This window comes from Rhipicephalus microplus, chromosome X (genome assembly GCF_043290135.1).
Source record: "Rhipicephalus microplus isolate Deutch F79 chromosome X, USDA_Rmic, whole genome shotgun sequence".
Taxonomy (NCBI): Eukaryota; Metazoa; Arthropoda; class Arachnida; order Ixodida; family Ixodidae; genus Rhipicephalus; species Rhipicephalus microplus.
The window spans coordinates 97,997,693-98,022,870 of NC_134710.1; the positions used below are offsets into that span (position 1 = coordinate 97,997,693).

The following is a 25,178-nucleotide window of genomic DNA, read 5'->3' on the forward strand; positions in this document are numbered from 1 at the left end:
GCGCAAGATAATGAGAAATTTCCCAAACAATATTACAAACATCGCAGAGAAAAATGTATGTCGACAACATGCAGCAGAAAAGGTCAAGTAGCAGGCAATTTTTTTTTGTCAGTGAGTACCATCGATCGCTGTTGTGTGGGCGCTGAGAAAATTTTATAAGAAATTCGAATAAACTTCCGGTTTTCTATAGTTTTACATTGCTTTAATAAATAAAATAAATTATCAAGAAACAAATTAATCACGCAAATAGAAAACGATGTTTCAAAGAAGCTCTCTGTAAATACGTGTTCAAAAAAGTGGTGCAACATACGTTATAAAATTGACCCTGCCTTTCAAATAATTTTTCACTAATGGAGTGAGCAATCGCGCGTTTAATCGCAGTTTTTTTTTTCAACAGAATAGTTGTAATTGATTATTGCTTTTGCTCTGTTACAAGGCTTGTTTAACGTTATAAACACATGAAAGTAATAATCTAATGAAGCAGGAACTGCATTTGCGATAGTTTCATTTGTTCGAACACATGCTGAACACAAACACCCAATTACAATCTGCGATAAGATAACACGTACTTGCTAAAGCTATTCATGCATTTTTATGCGGCGAATACTGCGTGACCGACGACAGAAAATTTCTAAATAATTAGCTGGCTATTGTGACACTTTGGGTCATAAGTGCGTTCATTTATACGAGCCATGAAAAGCAGTAAACGTGACGTTATAGGTTGCTTATACGACTAATTCTGAGTGATGGACAATTTTGCCGATTGACTGCTACACTTCCTGCATGACGCGAAGTTAGACGTTGCTTTAGTGTGTTTAGTTTGTTCATCATAGGGCTTGCGGTAAAATCTACGAACGCCCGTCAATAAAAGGAAAGTAGCAACTAAAAAACAATGTACACTATAAAAAAAGATGAAAAAAATCGTTATCTCTATTTTCAATTGTGGTGACAATTGCTACACGTTCTGATCATAAATATTTGGAATGACTGCACGGTAATTTCCAGACATTTTCCATGAGCTTGTCTGATAATTGATAAAGTATACTTTGTCTTTTTAGTTCACGGCTCGTTTCTCTAAGGCACGGAGATTGTATAACTTTAAGATTAAATCATCTGATTTGTTCGTTTTGTGTATTCTATTTATGAGTCTTCTTGCTTGTGAGAAGCCATGGATTCTCTTTCTTTTCTTTTTTCACCCTACAGATGATGCAGCCGAATTTAGGGGGAGAATCGAAGACATTGAAAATAACATTAAAGAAAAGAAGAGACCTGCATTACACCATACACGATACAGAGAAGCCGAGGAACAGAAACCGTGTTAAATGTAAAGGAAAAAAAAGGTAGACATTTGAGGTTCACATTCAAGAGCAGAGCGCGATAGCCTAATCTTTCCCTCTTCGCATCGCCTTCTCAATTGTTAGCCGCGCTTCGCTTTCTTGCGGACACCTAAACCATGCCCGGAGGGGCATGGTTTAGGTGTCCGCAGGGACGGGCGTGAATGTCTATCCGAGTAACATTGGCTGTTTCAAACTATTTCAGATTGCCTAGCTAAAGTGAAATTGCGAAGTGCTCACTACGCCATAACTCGTGCTTCTGCGAATCAGTGAATACTTGTGAATTAACCACAACTCGTTGGCGAGGTAACATCCGAACCTGCGCAACTGCTCTCTTTGTGGATGTTTTTGCTGATAAAGATGATTTATACGCCTGACTGCTTTGCGATGGCTGGGCCTTCAACACTCTTTTACCATTAAATTTACTTGTGTCTCTCTCAAATTGTCGCGAACGGAGAACGCTGATTTCTCCCTTACAGTAAAGGACACCAACTCCACAATTTCTGCGAAACAAACTATTCAACGCTATCATGGTAAAGAAGCAAGAATAAAAATTACTCGAATAGCACCACTGAACAGCAGGTATTAATCACTGAAAATAATTAAGCGATCTTCAGTGTCATGTTTACGAAGAAAATTGGGGGGGGGGGGGGGGGGTATTGTTAGACGCAATCATGTCACAAATTTATTCCTCCATTTGGTCACGCAGAACAGGTTCCACCTGTCGTCATGTGCAGTATAGCCTGAAGTGCCTGAATATTTTGAATGGTGTCTTCATTGCATTTGAAACGCTTGGCTTGGTTGTGCACTAGCTTGACGGAGAACATCGAAGTTGCTTGATGTGCTGAAAATTACTAAAATTATATAAATAAAAAGCTGTGGTGCGAACTGGAAAATTATTTAGAAACAAGAAAGACGCAGTAGGTTTTCATTACTGAGAAATTTTAAAGTTGTTTAATGCCTGTATACATAGACAGAAAAAAATTTTTAGCATATCTATGGAGTGAATGATTATGAGTGAAGTGAAGCGTCCGTATGTGCCTCCATTGGTTCGTCCATCAGTGCTTCCGTCCGTCCGTCCATCCATGCTTCCGTCCGTTTGTCTATCTGTACTTCCATCCATCCATGCTTCCGTCCGTCTGTTCATCGTTGCTTCCGTCCATACATGCTTCCATCCGTCTGTCCGTGCTTCCGTTCATACATCCGTCCATGCTTCCATCCGTCCATGCATCCATCCGTATGTCCGTCCGTGCATTTATCCGTCCATGCATCCATCCATTCGTTCATCCATACCTCTATTCGTCCGTGGATGCTGCCGTTCGTCTGTCCGTGCTTCCGTTCATCTGTCTGTCCAGACGTCCGTCCGTCTGTCCATGCTTGCGCTCGTCTCTCCGCCCGTGCTTACGTCCATCTGACTCCGTCTGTCTGTCTTTTGGTCTGTCCCTCCATCCATCTATTCAATTGTCTGTGTTCGTTCTTCATCTGTCTGTCTGTATGTATGTCCATCCATCCGTTCATTTGCCTGTCCGTCTGTATGTCCATCCATCTGTCGTCTGTCTGTACGTCCGTCTGTACGTATGTCTGTCCGTGAGTTCATCTAATCAACACTCCAAGTACCACCATCACACTAGTTTTCATCATATATTAATCACGTACAAGTACCGCCACACAGCGGACATTCCAAGAACTGAAACTAGAGGGGGCTACTATGTACAGGAGACGCACGACCAACGCCTTAAGGAGCTCCGCCCCTAAAAAAAAAGCTATTGATGCTGGGAACGCTGGAGTCAGACCCACACACATACACCGCAAAACCTAGTTACATAATTCGATGAGAGATTGCTTAATTATCCTGGTATAAGTAGTACATATCACATTCTACAGCAGTCAGGGGCAGAGTGAGTCAGTAATGCGAACGCCCACAACGCGCCTTGTCTGTCGTGCCTGGGAACTGAGCGAGTAATGTCCACAACGCGCCTTGTCTGTCGTGCCTAGGAATTGAGCGAGTAATGTGCCCCCATAAGCTGGTGCCCTTTAAAGAGCCAGCCAAGCGAAACAAAAGGGCTCGCTGCGCGAAAAAGGGGGAAACACACGCGCACAAAAGAACACATTGGACAAGCACGTTAAGCCGCGAGGTCTTGTTCTTCTTGTCGCGCATATCTTCACGATTACTTTGTGCTCGTTGAGAAATGAAGATAGAGTCAGTAGAAAGCTGTCTGCTTGAATCGACAGCGCGGTGATTAAGGAATTGAACGGGAGTGCACGGGGCTTCTAAGACAGCGGCGGTGCATGTAGATTAGCAGTGACGTTCGCGTCCGTTGCAAGGCGCGAGAAAAAAAAAGTGAAGGAGAGCTGTCTGTTCGTTAAATCCGGTGAAGCCAGTGAGCTAAATGCTTCCGAAGTGCTCTTCAAAGCTTTGCAGGCGAGTCAGAGGCCACGAGCAGCGTGCAGAGCGGGGATAAAGAGCGCCGGGGGAGGTGCGAGAAAGGAAGCTGATGTGCTCGATCGATGAATGCGTACATGAACAATCGGGCCGCCTATTAGAGGCGCACCAAAGGGCATCCGGCGGACACAAAGCAGAGAGATAACAACAGGAGCGGAAAGCTAAGAGGCTGTCGCAGCTATAACACAAGTCGTTCATTTTTCTTCCACGTGCTTCCCCCCTATTCCCGATAGCCTAGCGTATAATTGAACAACACGTAGGCGGGTCACGATCGGCTTCCAAGAATAAAAAGGAAGAGCCGGGGGGGGGGGGGGGACAAAACGCGAAAGCCGAAAGGGGAGACGTCACTGCCATAAATCCCGGCCTCAGTTTTCCTTGGAGCTTCGGCGCTGCATTCGGTCAGCTTAATTCCGTATTGGGACTCCGCCGCCGCTTGTTTCATCTTTGCCTTTTTTTTTATTTTTCCGCCGCTGACTTGGACCGGTCGACGTAGTTTTCCGACCATTTCAGTCGCTTAATTTGTTCAAACCCTGAGCCGTGATCCCGAGATTTTGCAGACTCCGCGGAAAAAGAAAAAAGAAGGGTTTCGGACCCTTTCTTTTATTCGAGAGTAAATGTGTTCCATCGCTCGCAGTTTTTATTTGATGCTTTGAAAACAGTTAGACAACCTCTTTATTTTCTCGCTACATGGTATAGAAAAAGCGCGCCGGCGTATTTGCTTTTCCTTTTGCCAGATCTCGAAACAGGAAAGAGAAAGAGCACGGGACTTGAACGCTTTTTGTGTAAGACACGGCGCACACTGCCCATAACTCTTCGAGCGCTACACGCTGAGCCCGCTGTCTTCCTTTCTCCCGTCATTTATTTTTTTCACCATTTCGCCCCCATTTTTCTCTATTAATGGGCCAACCTTCCAGCTTATTAATCGGCTCACCGCCTGTGATTTCGTAAAAAACAAGCTATGAAGCGCGAATATTACGAATCTTTTACAGCGTGAGGCTTGGTAGATTACCACTTTTGAAAACTGAGGCGCAATATTGAGACTAACACTGCATCCATTTCCTTTAACATATCCTTATTTTGATAGCCTTGAACTCACGGGAAACGTTGACTACACCTATAACATATTTCGCTCTGTGTAGATAACAAAGCAGTAAAGGTGGTCAGTTGTATCTCCTTCAAAGTAAAGTCATCAAGTAAATGTTGTGTAGAAATAATGGCTAATCGATCTTGAAGAAATATTTGACCTGAGAATTACGAGCATTGTTAACGTACTGTATTCTGGTAACTACAATTAAGTGTAGCATAATGAACCCATCATTTTTTTCTTATCAAGCACAACTTTTAGAAGCTTGCAGAGCTAATAACGACGTCTAAACAGTTGGTGGGGAAAAAAAAGACGAGTTAGAACTCTGTTTAAGAGGAAAATTAAGCGACGTAGCAATGATTGCTTTTGCCGCCGTCCACAGCTTGCCAGCGAAACTGTATACGAGTGAAGGCTGTAGGCGGCATGAGATGAAGTCTTTGCGATGCCCTTTGTGTTGCGCACTTTTACGATTGATAATCTAGTCACTGATGGCGAACTGCGTGCACATACAGTCCGTGAAAATGGCAGCAGAGAATCTTGTTGCAGCAGCCAGCCAGTTTATAGGGGGCGGAATGCTGTGGTAAGCCCGCGTAAGTCTCCACTGAACATGCAGAGAACAAAGACTCCACTGAAACACGAAAGTGCGATAACTGCATTGGGCTATATATTTCCTCCTCCAGATTTTGTCGTAGTTTCCTGAGCTGTGTTAGCATTGACCTATACTTGGTAAGAGTAGTGGTACCAACTGCAGGCACGTATATATGAAACGCAGACAAATAAATAAATGATGCATACGAAGATTGCTGCAGCCTGCGAACAATATAAAAACCCACAGTGAGCGACAACATCTCTCAACGCTTACTCTGTCTCTCTGGCGGCACATTCCTAGCAGATTAAAGACACACATTTCGTTGACTACGGGGTCAAACTAACGCGAGTCTTCCACATTATGCACTCACAATCGTGCGTTACTGGCCCCTGCCTTTATTTATTCCCGCCACTTGAGAAAACTACTGCACAACCTTCGAGTTATCCCTCCATACATTTGTTACAAGCAGAGTTTCTGCCGTCTAACGGAACAGTTCCTATTCACTTAGGGTTACTCTCGTTACATATTGAGAGAGGAGCGGTGAGCTGCGGACAGTGTTTAAGTATATATAACATCGCTGAGAGCTAGCGCGTGCTGTTATTATTACCTAGCGACACGTCTGACCGGAGTTTTTTTTTTTTTTTTGTCAATATTGAGTGCTCAGTATCCATCCTCAACACTCGACGGCTACATACACATTGATGGGGTCTCGCACTCACAGGCAACGTCTTTATACAAAACACGAAAGCAGCCAAGGCGGTATTCTAGTATTGCAGAAGCGCAAGGTTGCCGCAAGGGGCAAGTAACCGACTAGAACAAGTTGAAAGGTTGCCACGAATGTTCTGAGAAAATACCTCACGGCAAGTATTCAGAAGACTTACAATGAATTTCTTCTAAAATTAGCTTATGTTGATGTCATGCCGGTCCCCATACTATGCTGGGCTCGAGGGCAAGCTCAACACCGTGTATACGAATGCAACACGAAGTGCATTTTGTGCAAAACCATTTCCTGCAAGCTCAAGCAGACCGATGGCTCAGTATTATTATTGAGGATGTCTCGCAGCGGAGTCAGTGAAGAAGAGTGGCGTTTTCAGCTTCCCTTCCAACCGAGTTTGTTACACTTGTGCCTTGCTGGCTATGTCGAAACGCATTGTGAAGCAGTCGCTGCAAATAGCGCCATAAGGACAATTCAAATGGCAAGCAGCGAGTTTTCACTTGGCTCATCTTGGGTATTCGCTGGTATTTAACCAATTTTCAACTGCTGAAGACAAGCTTATTACAGGGAAGACTAAAGAAAACGGCAAAAAGGTAAAAGAAAAGTTATCACAGCAAAAAAAGAGATTTTCCTCATGACAACACGCCCTAACTAAGTTTTAAAGCAGTACCTATCAGAACCTACCACACCTGTTGCAAGAGGCCTCTGTAGTTAAAATGCGTTAACAAAAAAACCACGTGTTTTGCCATGAGCATTGTAAAACCAGGAAAGAAAAAAAAACAATTCATTCTTTTTTTTGTGGCGCGATTATATTCTCGTTTATAAATTTAATTGGACTTTTATACTATTTATAACAGTGTTCGTAATTCACATCTTTGCTTCCGTATTTCTAATGACTGTAAACAACGTAGGTATAACTTATATGTCCAGAAGTGTGCTTTGCAATGCCTAGAAAGTATAAAACGCGCGGCTAATATTTTTGTGTTCTTTGTTGTCCCATTAAGTGACTTTCACTCAATAACTTCATGCCACCGATGCATATTTGCTTTACCAATCTGAGGGGTATTTTGTGTACATTCCACTTTATTTCCCGCTGCTGCACACTGCACTTTCTAAAAAGGTGAAAGTTACGATGAGAAGGTCTGAATGCATTGTGTACATGATCCATCAAGATATGGTGCGTGGCTTCTCTCATAATCATATGGTAGCTTTGGGACGTTAAACCCCACCTATCAATCAAGATACGTTGCGTGTGTTGTCGCAAGTGAACAACGAACACATAGCGATAAAATATCTGCACGTTTCACATCAAGGTGTGACTGTCAGTACTATATAAAAGTATTATTTATCATCCTTTTACTACCGTAAGTACAGGCCAACTTTAATTCATTTTCATGTTTCTCTTGTCACACCGCTTGTTAAAATGTTGAAACATTTTTGACATTATGCTGCTCATCGTCAGAAGCAGTACGAATGTGACAGGCAACTATAAGACCGTCCCTAGACAATGGCAGTTGGGGAAGATTGCGGGGAACCATCACGTGAATGTCATATATGGCCCTTAAAATATTGCCACGTTCGTTTCTCAAGCTTTGTTATCGCCCCGTTACACTATGTTCAGCGCAAACCGCGCCTACGATGTTTTAGAAGCTTCGAGGCTGTAGTAGATCGTTTTATTAAGATTATGCCCATCTCGTGAACATTACAGGTTTTTCTGGAACCTACGTCACCGCTAGCGATAACGCTTCAATATTCGGTGGCAAGAGTATAAATGCCGACACGCTTCGCCGCTTGTCAGTTGATCGACGGTCGACGCTCTGTTCGCCGCTATCAGTGCCACTGTCTCGTTCTAATCTTACTTTCCTTTTACGTGGCCACACGTTCGGCCGAATAAACAGATTATTCCTCATAGTACTGTCTGCTCCCCTTCGTCGACGTCACGACCCCGTGACATCTGGTGGAGGTGCTTACCGATCCATGTACCGAACGCCCCCCTCCAGCCGTGAGCCAAGTCCACATCGTGAAAAGGACGTTGAAGCCAACATTGATCAGCAAGCTAGCCGCAGGCAGTGAGGACTACATCTAGAATACGGGACACTACCCGATAACATTCGCAAGCCCAAGGACGCCGTTACAACCTTCGACGAAGCTTCGTGACGTACCGGCCCGGGGACCGTGTCTGGGTATGGACGCCGATACGCCAACGTGGGCTCAGCGAAAAACTTCTGCGACGGTACTTCGGACCGTATACAGAATTATTCGACGTCTCAGCCCACTCGACTACGAGGTTGTTCCCGACGGCATTACAAACTCTCAACGGCGCCGTGCTCAACCAGAAGTCCTCCATGCATGCGCCTCAAGCCAATTGATGATCCCGGCTGCGGCGGCTGCATTTCCGATGGAGGCGGAAATGTTCTAGGCCCGTGTGCTCAGATTTGGGTGCACGTTAAAGAACCCCAGGTGGTCAAAATTTCCGGAGCCCTCCACTACGGCGTCTCTCATAATCATATGGTGGTTTTGGGACGTTAAACCTCACATATCAATCAATCAAGCCAATTCATGCGCGAACCTGAGAACTGTATTTTGTTGTTGTTGCTGTGCTTTATCGCTTGTTTCATAGTTTATTGTCTTTATTATTGCATCTTCTTCTTTTGTTCAAGCATCGGGACAATGCCTTTTTCAGAGGGGGGCAATGCCACGTTCGTTTATCGCCTCGTTACACTACGATCAGCGCAAACTGCGTCCACAATGTTTTCGAAGCTTCGAGGCTGTAGTACATTGTTTTGTTAAGATCACGCCCACTTCGTGAACATTACAAATTTTTTGAAACCTACGTCGCTGCTAGCGATAACGCTAGAATATTCGATGGCAAGGGTATAAATGCCGACACGCTTCGCCGCTTGTCAGTTGATCGACGGCCGGCGCTCTTTTCGCCGCTATCAGTGCCAGTGTCTCGCTGTAATCTTAATTTCTTTTCACGTGGCCACAAGTTCGGCTGAATAAATAGATTATTTTTTATAGTACTGTCTGCTCCCCTTCGTCGACGTCACAACCCCGTGACAATATATTAAATGCGGTCATATGTGAGTACCTACATCAGCGTACATGTTTAACGTTTGTCATGCGGGTCTAATATAGGGCCCCATTTGGCGCGGTATGTCCATATACGTCATCAAATATACCATATATGAGATGGTCGCATCACATATGACATCAATTAGAGCCATATTTGGTGGGGCACTGGCATAAGTGTATTCAGCTACACTGCTTCCGACGGTTTTCACTGCGTTTGACCTCCATCAAAATGTGGCCATGGCAGCCAAATAACAAGGATGCTTACTACGTGCATTGAAACTGAGAGTTTTTCCAAGTGCGGGTCAGAGTACCACACCACGCTACTAGTAAATTGCGCGTCTATTCGCGAAATTCATTATTTGATTTTCACACTCACCTCCTGGTGTCTCACAAGTGAGTCGTAGCTCATCGCCTTCGTAGTAAGGTCCGACTATATCCTTCTTAGTCCTTCCTTTAGCGTCCCGGATAATTGGAGGCTTCAGTGGCCCTGCACAAGAGTGAACAAAAAAGCAATAAAATGTTTACTAGAACCCACGCAAAAGAAACTAATTTATAATTACGGTGGTTAGCCAAGTCATGAATCTGTTACTTGCGACACGAGTCGTGATAATTTAATGCTCCTCTACAGCAGCCACAATTCTATAACGGCCCATTTAAATGTCAAATTTCCATAAATATATTGGAAGCCGGAAGGCAAACATACAATGCATTTTTTGGCAAGTTATTTTTGCCATTGGCCACCAATATTTCTCAGTGTAAGCCAACATACCGGTAACATACCACTTCTTTTATGCTTTTTAACACTACTGTATTTAATCTCGCTCCCGCGCCTTCTGTTTTTCTGTCTTGACGAAAAAAAGCTTGAACACCAGTTTCTTCGCATTAGAAGTGTACGGAGTGGTATAAAGCACGCTCCACAGTCCCATTTCGATGGCGCTGAAAGTTCATATTTATGCTATGGTAGTACACGTGGGTCATGTTAAGCTGTGGCTCGCCGCATTCGCCAATAAGTCCGAACTTTTTCTCCTTATAGGCCATTTACCTAAGAAGCAACGCCGACGAAAAAACCATTTCTCCGTTCCCGTTCTTTGCGCTAGAGGGAAGCGGTGCACCGAGAGCCGGACGCTTAAGCTTGTCTCTCGGAAGAACACGCGCCTTTGTGCTATTTCTCACGTCACTCAGTACAAGAAACCACTTGCCAGCACCATCTTTCCAGTGTTATCCGTTACAGTTGGCATAAAAACCTCCACGAGGGCTTCGCAAGACCAAATTCCTTTGTTACCAGCCGTGACCAAGCAAACCGAAGATCAGATTTCACCAAATCTTTTCTTAGAAATGTATTTGTTGATTGAGCAGCAGCCACGTGCTGAAAGAAATTGCTTTGAGGTCCAGTTTTAAATTTTTGTATTTTCTTTGAACAACAATGACAATACGTGAGCTTACAAATAGGCTCCAATCTTGTGATCTTAGAAACTCGTCTGTGAAATTGGAACACTTCGACAGAAAAGCTTTGTTCTTATTTAGGTGACAAGGATCTGTATTTTTTAATAATTTGAATGTCTGCTTTCAATTCCGCAGTCCAAAGGTGGCTGTTAAAATGCAAGTGGCGTTAAAATATAACGATGCACGTGCACTAATATCACAATGTAGGTTACCTGTGTTCTGGTGACTGCGAAACCCTAATGCAATGCATTGAACAGCAGTGAATTTCAGATGCGAAGATTTTATGGTTCAATTCAATCCAGGGTACTTGTGGCGTGACTGCCATTATTACCCATCTCCTACCCTCTCTCTCCTCCCCTACGCTCCCTTTCTCTCCCCTCACAACGCCAATGCGGGCAGCGTCCCATAGTCTACACTCGCTCCCCCTTCTCTCTCTTCTAGACATCCCTCCCCGGTGCATTTACACATCCAGTGCGCATTCGCAACCTCACCTCTTTCTCTTCTAAACTCCCCACTCTCTCACCTCAAAACACCGGCGTCGACAGCGTCTGTTACCAAGTTTCTTGATTGAAAAGGGTCGCTGCTCATGCTACACAACCGTTCACTTGCCACCCCATATATATAGGCACTGTATTTCGACCTCCAAGGTAGTACCAGTGGAATAGTTCTCCTGTGCTTTATTGAACAATAAAAATTCGCAGTGAGCCCGTTAACTAAAAGCAGACTGCGTGTCTATGTGTCCAATCGGCGTCTTGTGTCTCTTATTGACCATTAGGAACGATTGGCATGTTCCAGTATGAAACACCGGTCCATCACTGCGCGCTTTGTGCCTCCCCAGGTCTCTCTCCTGCTCAACGCCGCAATGAGTGCCAGCGTCAACAGCGTCGCCAGTGTAAGCATTACCGTCCGCTGTTTTGCATCTACACATTATTTCCTTTAGCGGGAAATGGGGCCATTTTTAATCGCGCACTCACTGCGATTATTATCGCACTGACTTTAGGTGTCTGTTCGAAGAGGCCATCATCTTATTTATCATCTTCATGATGGCTGTTACATCGAGCCAGCTATTTGTGTTCTGACGAGGAAATTGAGTGAACTCTCACGTGAGTCAACTTGAAGGAACGGAGAAACAAATAGACCTCTCCCTGTTTGTAAACAGTGTGACGTCACTGTGGGTACCCCAGCCACGATATCCTCCCTCAGAGCAGGTGCTGGTTGGCAAGAAAGTTCCGCCAGCGAAATCTTTCTGCATAGCACAGCTGCGTGTCTGCATTCCTTCGACAGAAACTTCTACATTGCTATGTTCTAATTTCACAACTTTTGAAAGAAGGTGTTAGACGAAGGGTCACTACTCATACAGTGTGGAAATTCGCTCAACGTAGGTGGATGGATGGAAAAACTTTAATTTAAAGTACTGAGAGACGGGACTATAGCACGCAGTGGGCTTCACCCACGTACATGACACCCATAAAAAATCTTATTTTTTTTTTGAAAGCGAACGTTTTTGAAAGCACACAGTGAATGCACTTTGAGAAATATTTGCATAACATGGATGTAGCTTATTCAATTTCCATCGTGGCATGTGCAATGCAGTTTAAAACGAGGCACTGCATTGGCGGCAGCGAGATTATGAGCTGCTGCGCGCCACGTCACGAATAAGATTCTCACTCAATGCGTAAAAGTCTGATCAGGGATCAATGAAAAAAAAGAAACACTTCTTGCTGTGTGTTAGGCGGACGTTAACAGATCCTCGTGAATATTAAAGTGACATTCTGCCGCAGCGTTTCTCAATGACCCAGTCAAAATTCATGTGATCTAAAACCTGGCAAGTAAATTATATATGATATTATATGGCACAGTTTCTTTGCTGCAGTTACACCTATAACGTGTTTTCGTACCAATATTGCTGCTTTCGACTTGATACATAAATCTATATAGCGCATTGTCACTTCATAAGTATCGAGCCGTACAAGTACAAAGTATATAAGAAACGAAAATCTCCACTGTTTTCATTAACACGTATCAGCTATCGGATAATACGAGTTATAGCCGTGGTGACGCGTATATGCAGATTCGGCAACACTATAAACAAATGCCGCATACGAGATGTACCCACTCGCAGATGATCGCGTGAAATGCATTTTTACCTTCAGTAAAATGTCAGATCGTAAAGTTCCGTCGAAAACCGGTTACTGCAACCGGCCCACAACGAGTACCAGCGTTTTCGCACAGGACGCATCACGTTATTCGCACGGCACACACCACGCACAATATTCCCAGTTTCACCGTCCGTAAAGGTGAGCTAATATTGTCGATGCCTTTCAACGCACACTACACGCCGCAGTCAATACTGGGTAATTCCACGAGAGGTCGACACGGGTCCAAAAGTTGATATTTTAGATTTTATTGAGCATTTTATATTTCGTGCACCTCTCACCAGGTAGCCCGAAAGTCAACTTCGTTTTATGATTAAGGGCATAACTTACGAGAGAAAGCATATCAAACTTCACCAACACGGAGGCACCAATTTTGTCACCTGTCATTTTCAAAAATTGCAGATGCTGTAGAAAGACAAATACTTTTGTTTCAAGGAAGATGTTTTTTACCTGAAATGCATGTCTAATGAAAAATGAATTCATACGGTTTCAAGTTTGTAGACTTTAAGAAAATAGCTTTTAAAATTGTCTAATTTTGCAACAGTTTAAAATAAGTTACGCATTCCCCCCCCCCCTTTTTTTTTCTCCGAAAGGAATGCAAGCAGCATTTTCAAACTTGACACATTTTAAGGATATAGTGTGTTGATTAGGTACATAAATTTTTGCAGCCGTAGGGCAAATGAAAATTTTTGTATATTGCCTCAAAATTCTCATACTGGCAAAAGTGTGTTCCACTAAAATTTGAATAATAAAACACCCCATCTTCGATTTGTCCTAAAGTCTCGTAAATAGACAGCCGAAGGCCATCATACAGTAATATAGAAAAACATGTTGCATTATTTTGTTTTTAGCGACAATATTCGTGGTACAAATCAGAGCTTTTCCAGAATGCGCTGATAAATTGGAAATCTCGAAATCGGAACAGAAAAGCGGCAATAAGCTTTAAACGCGAGTAATCGTGACCGCATTTGGTGAAGAAAGGCTGTTTTAGCAGATAGGAGTATTTATTTTGAACACGGTATTCTACAGTATCTGAATTCACTCTTATACGCAGAGCACTGAGACTTCTAATATGTGGTGCCTCTCCATTACTGACACACAGATGGAGCTGCTGTGACGGCCATGTGTTTGCAGCACGTTGGGTAAGAGAATGAAATGTTGAATGAGTTCATAAACGATTCATAACAAATTTTTATCATTTGGGGCACGAAGACTGCCGCATTAGACTGAAGAACACGCTTTAGGGCATGTTGTCATCCGTCGTCTGCTCTACAGTTGAATTGCTGTACGCCGCATCTCGGAGGCAACGCTTTAGATCATATGGTTCAAAGTAGGGACAAATATTACGCCTCCCGTAATTTTATCGACAAAAACATTGTGAAATTCATTTTAACGTACAATACTTCAGTTTTGCATTCGCACTGTGGATACTTGTGCGCAAGTATCCACAGTTCAAGTATCCACAAGTATCCACAGTGCAAGTATCCGCAAGTATCCACAGAAGCTATCGCTTCTAAGATTGACGAATTTTCGACATGGTTATTACGAGTTGTAGCACCAGCGTACCCCCGAGACGGTTTTGTCATGACAACTCGGACTTCACGTCTGGAACAACGTTTTTGAAACCTGGCTCCGCCATCACAACTTCTACGTTCTTCTTTACGTTCCAAACGAACACTTCAAATGATTTCCAAGAGTGATAGTTCTGCGCAGGTACTGAAGCGAACACATGGCTCATTTTCGTCAGCCATACGGCCGCTTTGTCTTGGTGATGCTACATGCTGTTGCGACTGTGGGGCCAGCAGGTCTCATTTTGGTAGCGGGTCCCCGTCGTAGGACCCATCGTCCAACAAGTCAGATGAGGCGCTTGCGGGATCGACAAATATTTATTTAGATGGTTAGGAAGAGAAATAAGAGCTCGTTCAAGAACTGTATACCTAAACTTATACAAAATGTATTCCGCCTAAATAACGCCATGTTGCAAACCCTGGACACACTGTCCGCATCGTCAGCCAACACGGTGCTCGATGGTCTCATCGCTCCACTCAGGAAGACGGCGAAAGCCACCACATAATGCACGTGAAGAGTGAACAGTGTACTAATTGTTGCCAAAATAAAGGTCCAAACACACAACACCAACGCTTTGCACATTGAGCGATTGTTACGAATGGCCAAGTATTGATTAATAATCAGCCAAGAGCTGACGGTACCTCAATGAATTCTGTGGGTGTATTTTGTGACGCACTTGAACTTGGACCAATATGTAAATATGTAAAATGTGAACAGTCATGATATTGATTGATTCATTTGTGGGGTTTAACGTCTCAAAACCACTATTTGATTATGAGAGACGCCGTAGTGGAGGGCTCCAGAAATTTCGACCACCTGGGGTTCTTTAACGTGCACCCAAATCTGAGTACACGGGCCTACAACATTTCCGCCTCCATCGGAAATGCAGCCGCCACAGCCGGGATTTGAACCCGCGACCTGCGGGTCAGCAGCCGAGTACCTTAGCCACTAGACCACCGCGGCGGGGCAACAGTCATGATATGCAAGGCAATAAAGAAAAAAAAAAGCTTTGCCCACGACAGCATGGTTTCGCGCACGTCCGAGGGTCCTAGCTGACCGGAGTTCCAAGAACTCTCCCGGAAAATATGGTGATGTTCAAAAAAACTAGCTCCCGGCACAAGTGCCAAACGTGTCTGTGCCTCTCTGCGTTCGCGTAGAGCAATGTAGCAGCCTGGCAGGCTCATTGTAAAACATGCCACCCCATATAGCTGCTACTATGTAGAGGTGGGGATTAAGGAGTAGTCGACTAATCCCTCGTCGTTTATTAAAGTTACCTCTTGACAACTGCAAAATTTTGAGATTTCGCTCTCCTCGAAAGGTGCAGCTGCAATTGGTTTGATTTTAGCTGCCGCTTCAACTAACAAATACCAAGCTGGCTCAGGTCTCTCCAAATGTAAGGTGGCTTCGAAAATGACCCTGATGCCATGTTATTTGTTCGGAAGGCATTTGTAGTTTGTAGGAAGACTACAGTGACCTTTCCTGTCTTGTGAGTTTTTTTAGCGCTGAACTGGTCCAATGACACTGTTGTTCACGCTTGACAGAAAGTAAATCTGCCAGTCTCTACTACACCTTCTCGCTTGGAATGCGTCCAAAACTTATCGCCAGGTTTACAGTCGCCGAAATAATTTTAACCCTGACAACCGTCATAACAATGCAGAAACGATGTTGCACCACCACCAATAGATGCACTATTTAGGGGTTGCTCGCATCAGCTACGTCAGGGCTTCATAGTGCAAAACTTCATTGAACTTATCTAAAAAAATGGGCCCAAGTTCACAAATAAAGTTCATTCAACTGAAATATTCATTAGTTAGAATTTGATTTACATCGAATAATTTGGCATAGAGTGCTTAGAAAAATCACCCGGGATTTTTTGGAGGTTCGTTATTCTGAAAAGTTTGCTAGACTGACGATTGTATAGTTGAGGGTTTACTGTATATATATATATATATATATATATATATATATATATATATATATATATATATATATATATATATATATGTGTGTGTGTGTGTGTGTGTGTGTGTGTGTGTGTGTGTGTGTGTGTGTGGTTACAATTTTACGTATCAGTACACTATCTAAAACAACCAGTTACACGAAGCAGAAATAAAAAAGACCAGAACACAGCCCTGGAGCGTAGGAATTATCAACCCCGTCTGCCATCCACAATTGCAAATCTTGGCAGCCGCCGACATTTCTAAGGAGTATTACATTTTACGATACACAAATCATCACCTCATGCTCACTACTTTATTGTTAGAGTGAATTTGTTTTATCGGATACGATTTGCCACACATCGTGGAAGCACCACTCCGTCCCGCCAGCCCACTAAAAAAAGTGACAAAACGAGCGTGTCCTCAGAAACACACTGGTGCAGTAATTGAGCTACCGAGAAAGTGACAACAGCTTTAGTGAAAGGCACGAGGTCATTTTTGTTACTTATTATGAAGCGCTTTTTGCAAGATGGGCGGTACTCTGGGAACTCTGAAAGATTTCTGGTATTTTGTTAGACTAGCGAAATCTTGTTTGGATGGCTGTGACGGCGATAGCGTTGAACAGCTATCTTCGCGGAAATTCCGGTGACGGCGTAGGCGTTGTTCTTTGTGAGCGTTTGTCCGGGCGGAAAATTTTGAGATAGACACACATAAATAAATACAAATCTTCAGTTCAAGAGAAATCGAACACGAGCTTTGTGCGTAGCAAGCAGGTATGCTACCACAATGCCATGTGACAGCTGGTAACTGTTACAGATGAAAAGAAAAAAAAACCCTATACGATTGCCAGTCAATGCAAGAAGTCTTCTTAACGCATGTACTCCTTCGTGACAGAAATGCATAATAGCACTGGACCTGGAAACACGTGAATTGCGCCGCAAGTGCGCGGTTCAGAGGCCCACAGTGCTCAGGCATAATTACTATTAAGTGGCAGTGACAGCATCCAGAAAGCGTGCTCGTGTAATCTTATGGCTGCTTAGAAAGTACTTCGCCAATTCACACAAAAAAAATCACCGCCATATCCAGAAAATGAATGATGTTAGAGGAGCTTGCTCGGAAGTGCACGGGGCGTTTCTTGGCGAGACCATTTTGGTAGAAAGGCGTGTTAACAAGCTGGCGCATAACGTACGTCGAAGGCAGCGTTGTCGGGCACGTTCCGAGGCCGGTACTGCACAGTGTTGGCCTTGTGGATTGGCAAGGTAACGACCTGCCTCTTTATGCCATACTGGCCGCTGTCATTAGTCAGATGCCTAACGCTCATAAATCGATGATGTGGAGCTATCAGGAATTGTTCAACGGGGTTGAGAGCAGGTATGTGAGGGGACTTGGGAGGATATCGGTACCCGTGCGTAACGCTAAAGTTGTCACGTGCTGCTGCGCCTACGAAGCGACGAAACGAAGTGGACGTAGTCACGAGGAGGCGAGTGCTCGGGCTATTGAAATCCGATGCCTTGAATGGCGGCACGCCATTTCGTGAGCATTGTTGGAATCACCGGGAGAGGTGACCGGAGCGGCGACCTTAAGCGTCGACTGAAGAAGGGTACTCTGGCCGTACTGGTGTACACGGCGGAGGCCGTAGTACAAAGCGCGAGCTTAAGAAGCTTGCCGAGCGAGCTCCTAAAAGAAAAAAAAGAAGCATGATGACGTAGTAGGCACTTGACAACTGTACTTCGAGCAGGAATTCCACGACACAATGAAACGAAGAATGTTTGGATTAGGTACTCGGCTGCTGACCCACAGGTCGTGGGATGGAATCGCGGCTGTGGCGGCTGCGTTTTCGATAGAGGCGAAAATGCTGTAGGCCCGTGTGCTCATATTTGGGTGCACGTAAAGAAGCCCTGGTGGTAAAAATTTTCGGAGCCCTTGACTGCATCCTCTTACTTAATGATAGGGTAACTTTGGGGCGTTAAACCCCACACATCAAATAAACGGAGAATGTCACGTGCACAGACTTTTATTCGCGGAATGGTTTATGTATTCACCGAGACTAGGTCGGCAATTGAGAAAGCGATGCGAACAAGGGTCAATTACGCTATCATGATTTTGTCTTGATGACCAAGCTCGAGAATCTTTCAAGTTTAAATTCACGCGCAGTCAAATAAAGTGCCTTGTACTATGCCGTCTACACTGCGATGAACTTGTACCCCAAGCTTAAAGAAGAATGGTGATTACGGGGAAGATCGAATTGGGCTCTTGATTGAAATATGCGGCAAAAAGAAGCACAGTCGCCCCAAATTTGGTTACTAAAATGAGCAGGGTATATTGCTACGCGATGAAAAATGAAAAAAAAAAAGGATTTGTTTGCAGCGCGTAGTACACTTTGGGATGAAGCGCTAAGTAAGCTAGAGGGCAGATTATCTTCATTGGGCCAAAATTGATCTCATACTTTCCCAATAGAAAAGTATTGGCGTGCTGCCCTTCGACTCTCTAGAATCGAACCCTTTTTGCGTCCTTTAAGGTGTCCGATGGTCTGAAGTAGATGGACAGAAAAGGGATGCTGGTTGGGTGAACAATTCTATGGAATGTATTCTGAGTCTGTATGGAGTTCTGTAGTATCGTGAATGAGTGAGTGAGTGAGTGAGTGAGTGAGTGAGTGAGCGAGCGAAACAACTTAATTAGGCTGTAGCATGGTAGTATTTTTGACGTCTCGCAACGGCAATTTCTAAAATGACAATCAAGGACGTTGTTAAATGAGAGGTAATGTTTTTTGAAGAAGCTCCAGCTTGTTTGTGGTTTCTATTGCACATTTTCTACAGTTAAAGATTCAAAAGGGAGATACAAGTCCGTGCCGTATACTCAGAGCCATGCTTTTATTCAAGACGTGATGTTATTAACGTTATGAATCAGAACGAAAATCTCACGTGCGTGCAGCTGCTCATGCCCTCATTTTAATTGCAGCCTAAGGAGCACCACAACTTAAAGCGCACTCTCTTTTTATCTTTCACGAGAATGTTTGCTGGACGTCAGGTTGCCTGCAAATCAAAATATTACGGCAGTGACAGTTGAAACATCACAATTTCCTCACTCAGGTGCCGCCGACATCAGCTTATGTTTAAAAAAAACAAAATGTGAAGAAACACTTGGCCTTTGTGACGCGTGTGTGTAGCGTATCTTTTCTATCCTTGTTTTTCGCTTCTGTACTGACGCTACCTACTTCTAGGGTGCGCTGTTCGTATATTCAGTTATCACCTTCCAGATGGCTTGCCTGTCGATTTCTCTGCCGCAGCCTCAGTAGTCGCATATTTTGCCGTTGTCTGTGTTTAAGATTTTTTTTCGCTTGAACGGCCATCTCAGCATTCAGTAATAGTAGACGCTCGACGTTCACTCCCTTCAAAGCCAAGTTTAAATCAGTCTATGTTCTACTTTTTCATTACGCTACAACGACCTCGACGTAACAAATTATTCTGACCCGTGCATATCACATAGATTTTGGCTCGAACTGTTAATGCATTTCTGTGAGGTGTTATTTAGCAGTGATATTCTTAATTATTTGCACTGTGCCAGACGAATTGCTCTACACCAGAAAGGAACAAATAAAGAGCACATGAAGTAAGGTTGCGTACGTAGGGGTATTAGAAGGTGGATGTCTTTATGTGCGTTGGAGTTCATTCAGCCAACGCCAACGAAAGAAGACATAGCTAGTGAAAAAAAGAAAGAAAAACTATCGCTAACGGTATGGCATGAGTGACAATACACGCTCGAATGTTTTTAACTTGCAATAGCTCATATATACCAAATATATAAAGTGCGTTTAGATACTCTACGTGCCTCAACTTCTTTTTTTTAATGTTGTTTTCAATGCAGTTGCCGGACTAAAAATTTTAATAGACAAGAGCGAAATGCTATAGGACTGCTGTTTCTTGTGTATTGCTCGCGAGACGGCAACTGTAAAAGTCGTCCTCAATAAAAAACACAGAGAGCCGTAGAGATGTGCCTCCAGCAGAACTATTGTGCAAAAAAAAAAAAAAAAAAAGATGAGCCCAGTTTTCCCCCTGTGAAAAATCGCCAGAGAAAAACGTAGACACTACAGGGCCTATTCAGTCAACAGATGGGCTCACGAAGTCACGTTTGTTTCAGCACAGCGTTATTTTTTTTTGTACGTAACTGGCGGCTCAATAGCGCACCTGAGGACAACTCAAGCACGTCATTTGTGCGCTATAATGCAACCACCCGAAGGCATCTGCTGGGTTAGGGTCTGTGGTTCTTCCACGCTTGGTCAGCTAGGCAATGCTAGCCGGTTTTACCCGTATTACAGCGTCACAATAATTATCTGCAGGCAGAAAGTAGTGCCGATGATTCGATAAATAGGTTCTGTGTGGCGCATTGGAGAGAGGAGAAGACCCGTTCAGATCCGCATGTGTTGATATCATGTCTTCGAGAAGGCCGAAGCGTGGTTACCGTGTGCAATGTCCGAGTTTTTAGACTTCTGTAGACTAATGTATTAGTTGTGGCAAAATATTGCTTTTCACGGCCAGAGAAAACTGAGTTCGCTGTAGCAATAAAACCATCGGTCGAAAAAAACGAAGCCTCTGGTGTCCTGTACTCTTCCCCACACATGATCCATGCTGAGGGGACAAACATCCCAATAATGCGTTCCCTCCGCTCACAGACAGCTTACCGAAGTTCGCTGTGAGTGGCAGCCCCGCGCAAATCGTGGGAGCGGTTTGGCGACGGGCGGCCGACATCCGAGCCCTACATAGACGTAACTGTCGGAGTCACTCCTGCCTTTCGGCCCCGGTGTCATCAGTATGCATGAAGCAGTCCCTTGCTCGTATTCTGGGCACACCCTCAGTATATCAAGCGACGGCACTTATTATCATGAAATGGGATGTGAGAGTTTTATGGAGCCAGCGTGTGCACGCTCATTAATATGGTGTCGCGTAGTTTCGCCCATATCGCCTTTCATGTCTTTGCAACGGTAAATAATGAACTCGCATTTTGTATTTGCAACGTGGTGATACGAAGTACAGTATTTGTTTTTCCCAGTCCACTGACCGTCTGGGATTGCCTCATCTATGGCCATAACCGGAAAGTGAGCGAAATGTTTTTTACGTATGTGTATTGGAAGACGCAACAAACATGTCTGCGCGCGTGTGTATGTGTGACAGAGAGAGATAGTAAGAGAAGAAAACTAAAAGTATTGTTTTGACGCGAAAGTCTCGGCATTGTGAAAACCTCACTATTAAATACGAAGCATTTCTTAGCGAACTTCGCTGACTTTGAGCGTATCTATCTATCTAGCCGCTTACGTTTGAGGGCTCTCGTGGTCACCCCTTAACTTGGCGTGAACCAAAATAAACATGGGAGGGTAAGATGGTTTGACGAATATGACGCACTGGTCTAGACATGAATATTGTTCCATTCCCGTCGCATGCGTCGCCAACACTTCCCACCAGATAGTGGCACATACCCATGGACGGGTATGTGCCGCTGGTATGCGGGTATGTGCCACAGGTGATTGACACCTAGAGTATCTACCCAGAAACGACGAGAACACACATGGGCAATTTTAACGTGTGAGCGTTAACCGCACCCGACACTGGTAGCGTCGATCCAACGAAGGCACGTAATAAACGTCAGTGTTAAAAAAAAAAACCCGACATAGGCTGCGCTGACCCCCAACGAATAATAAATTTCGGTGTCCCAGCAGAAATCGAACCCAAGCATTCTGAGTGGCAGTCAAGCATTCTGCCACAGAGCTACGCCAGGTCTAGGAACTTCATATCCAATAGACGCTAATCTTCGTGAAATGACTTTGGTGGTTCACGCTAAACATCCCTTTGCATGCTTCGCATAACGTCGATTCCCAAGTACGTGGGATCTGCCACATTTTTTCTTCTCACTCCTTTTCATTCAAATGTTCAGATATCAATTAAACTATCTCTTTTTGTTCGTAATTTTTGAATTAGGTTTTATAATCCTTGATAAATACATAATAATGAAAACATATCCTCGCAGTTCCTATCCGATAGTCATTCGCGAAGAAGAGATGACCTTAGCATCAAGATTTTTTTAGCAGTGCCTGTTGAACATAAAATATTGTACTCTTAGCCGGATAGTAATAAAAAATGTCTTACTTATAAAAGCTACCATAAGCAATTTACACAAGCTGGGTTTTCATAATTGATCACTGAAATCATTTTTGGTATCTTCATCTACGCAATCTTTTCTTTGCTACACACTGCTCATTTCTGCCTGTACATCAATCACAGAGAACCACCGCTTATGTTTCGTACTCTCGTTTAGCTCTAAATAGGAGGTTCATGTGAAGCTTAAAAAAGAGGCACGCTAGAGAGCAAGCTTAAACCAGAAATGTATATTTACAGTGAAAGAAGTGTATTTGATCACTTTGGATTAGGTGAAAGATCGTTATTACGTTTCAGCGTTTTTCTGCGCATACCTCTTTTCATCTTTTTGAGTGGTTGATGTTTCAATCCTCTAGCTGTGATCGCGCTTCGAGGCCAAACGCAGCGCGAGTGGCTTTCTCTTCAGGCTCAACTAGTTGGCCCTCACAATAAAATAGAACGAATGCAAAATGAACTCGGCCAGCCCTTGTTGTGGGCTGTGCGGAACGGCAATAATGGTTCTGGGCGAATGAGGCCGATGCAGCGCGTAACCGGCTCAAGCAGAAAATGCAGTGGTCCACATTGCGAAGCGAGGGGGCAACCTAACGTTCGGAGCCATTATTCAAAGGCCCGTGCTTTGGTGCGGCACATTAAAGCCGGGCATGCATCTCGCGGCATTTGTTTTCGATTAGAAGTAGCTGAAAATCTTTTAGGCGGCGGCATGGGGGGCCGTGCGCGATTAGGAGTCACTTGGATTCGTAATGATCTTCAGAGACGAAGAGCAAGAACAGCTGGAGCAAGGCCCTACTGCCACCCCTCCTGCTTTCGGGCAACCCAACGATTGCGCCGCATCGCGGCCGTTCCCACTGGCGGCGCCGTCCATCATGCCGCTGGGGAAAATTGCGCCGCTCGAGACGTCATGGCCAAGGCAACTGGAACAAATCTTCCGGGGCCCTCGACTCTCGAGAATTTCTCGAGACTCTACGTGATTGCGTTTTAGTGGGTATTAATCTTTATTCGCCCCCGCTCTGTGTGCTTGTCTGTCTTGTCAGAACCTTCCACCACTGTGCTTCGCCGTCTGCTTGGCGATTTATGAACTCTGGGCAACGAGACCAGGAAGCGCGGTGTATACGCTTAACGTGTGGGCTTGATGCGTGAGGAGTGAGTTGTTCCGGTCGCTAAAGTCCGCTCTGCTAGCGCCACCTACAAACTTGCTCCCGTCTTACACCTCCGGAGACCGACGTACCTTATGGCCCATGAGGCCTCCCGGAATGCACCTTCCGGATCTCTGGAGACGCTCCGACGTGAAACCGGAAAGCGGTCTGAAACTAAGTCTCTTATCAGTTCTTGGCTATACCGGGGAATGTACTTTCAACTCTTTGAGCTGCACCGTATGTGTGCGTTTGTCGCGTTTTGCGCTACTTCTACGAACACACGCATTATTGTTTTTTACCTCGCTGAGGCACTCCTGCGTCGTCCTCTTACCCTCGGTTTTGCTAGGCAATGTTTGTGCATGCTTGTATAGATACGTGCGCGCGTTTTCACAACGCTTCAGAGATAATCGACTGGCACGTTCATTTCCGTGAGCCGTCTTAAAAAGTGTTGGCGGCCGATTGATTTTGCGCAACGAAGTGCGCTGTGATAGGCAGAACCCATTCATAACCGTTGATTTAGTGCTTGTCACTTGTGGGGCAGAAACTAAACGTTCGTGTTTGTACCAAGGAGGGGAGCTGTTTTAGACTATGTAGAATCGTGTAGAGTGAGCGCTTGCGTGCTACTAGAGCAGATGCAATTTTGAGAAGAAGTGAAGAGCTAACAAACTAGCGAACAAATAAATACGGATCATTTGCTAGAATCTAGCTATATAGACATCTTCGATTATGTACGCACTAAATACCTGAAAATCATTATGTGTATATGTGGCCGCGGCTCTCACGTTTAGGGCAAGGGCGAGCGAAAGACTGAAAAGCATCCTTATTTAGGAGTATCCTTATTAAGCATCCTTATTTAGGAGGTAGAGGGTTGCGGAGAGAGGCTTATTCGAGCTCGCGACCTGCCTTGGCTGATCTGCGAGGTTGGAGCTGGGAACGCGCCACCACAGTTGTGTAGTTGCCACGGTGCTCGACCGCTGACCTGCAGGTGGCGAGATCGAATCCCGGCCCCGGCGGGAACATTTTCGATGGAGGCGAAAACGATCGAGACCCGTACTTGGATTCGGAGGCACGCTAAAAAAAAACCACAGATTGTCTAACTTTCCCGATCCCCCACTACGGCACCTCTATTAATCATATCGTGGTTTTGTGATGCTAAACTCTACAAATAATATTATTGTTGTTGTTATGAGGTTCGAGTTGGTGAAAATTTTCAATAAAGCTCATTGGCGTGGTATGCGTCGGGGTGTTTCAGTGGAGATTAATTGCATTTAAAAAAAAGATACACACATATTTAGTAGGACTCCAAGAATAATTTTTCCTCTTTCTGCAGCATCACACAGGTTGTATTTATAATTGAAGTGTATACTCTCATGATATTTTCATTAAAGAGTTCTAATAAATCGGTTTGTTATTCGATAAATTTAGGTTTCTTTGTATATTCCTTGCTTTTTTTGCTATAAACTCAGTCTTGCAGACAGGTCTATACTTAATGAAATGTTCATCTAACGTTTTTTTTATAAGCTCTCATAAAAATTTGTAAATGCGGCTGCTTTT

The 25,178-nt window shown here is 44.2% G+C and overlaps 1 protein-coding gene across 1 annotated transcript in view; it reads right to left on the reverse strand.

The window, feature by feature from the left end:
* The window catches only part of LOC142775673 (synaptogenesis protein syg-2-like), a 575,499-nt gene that overhangs the window by 142,052 nt on the left and 408,269 nt on the right, over positions 1-25,178 (reverse strand). Inside the window, exon 3 of the mRNA XM_075877314.1 lies at positions 9,617-9,727. Within this exon, the coding sequence (XP_075733429.1) occupies positions 9,617-9,727 (111 nt within the window). The remainder of the gene's footprint in view (positions 1-9,616; positions 9,728-25,178) is intronic.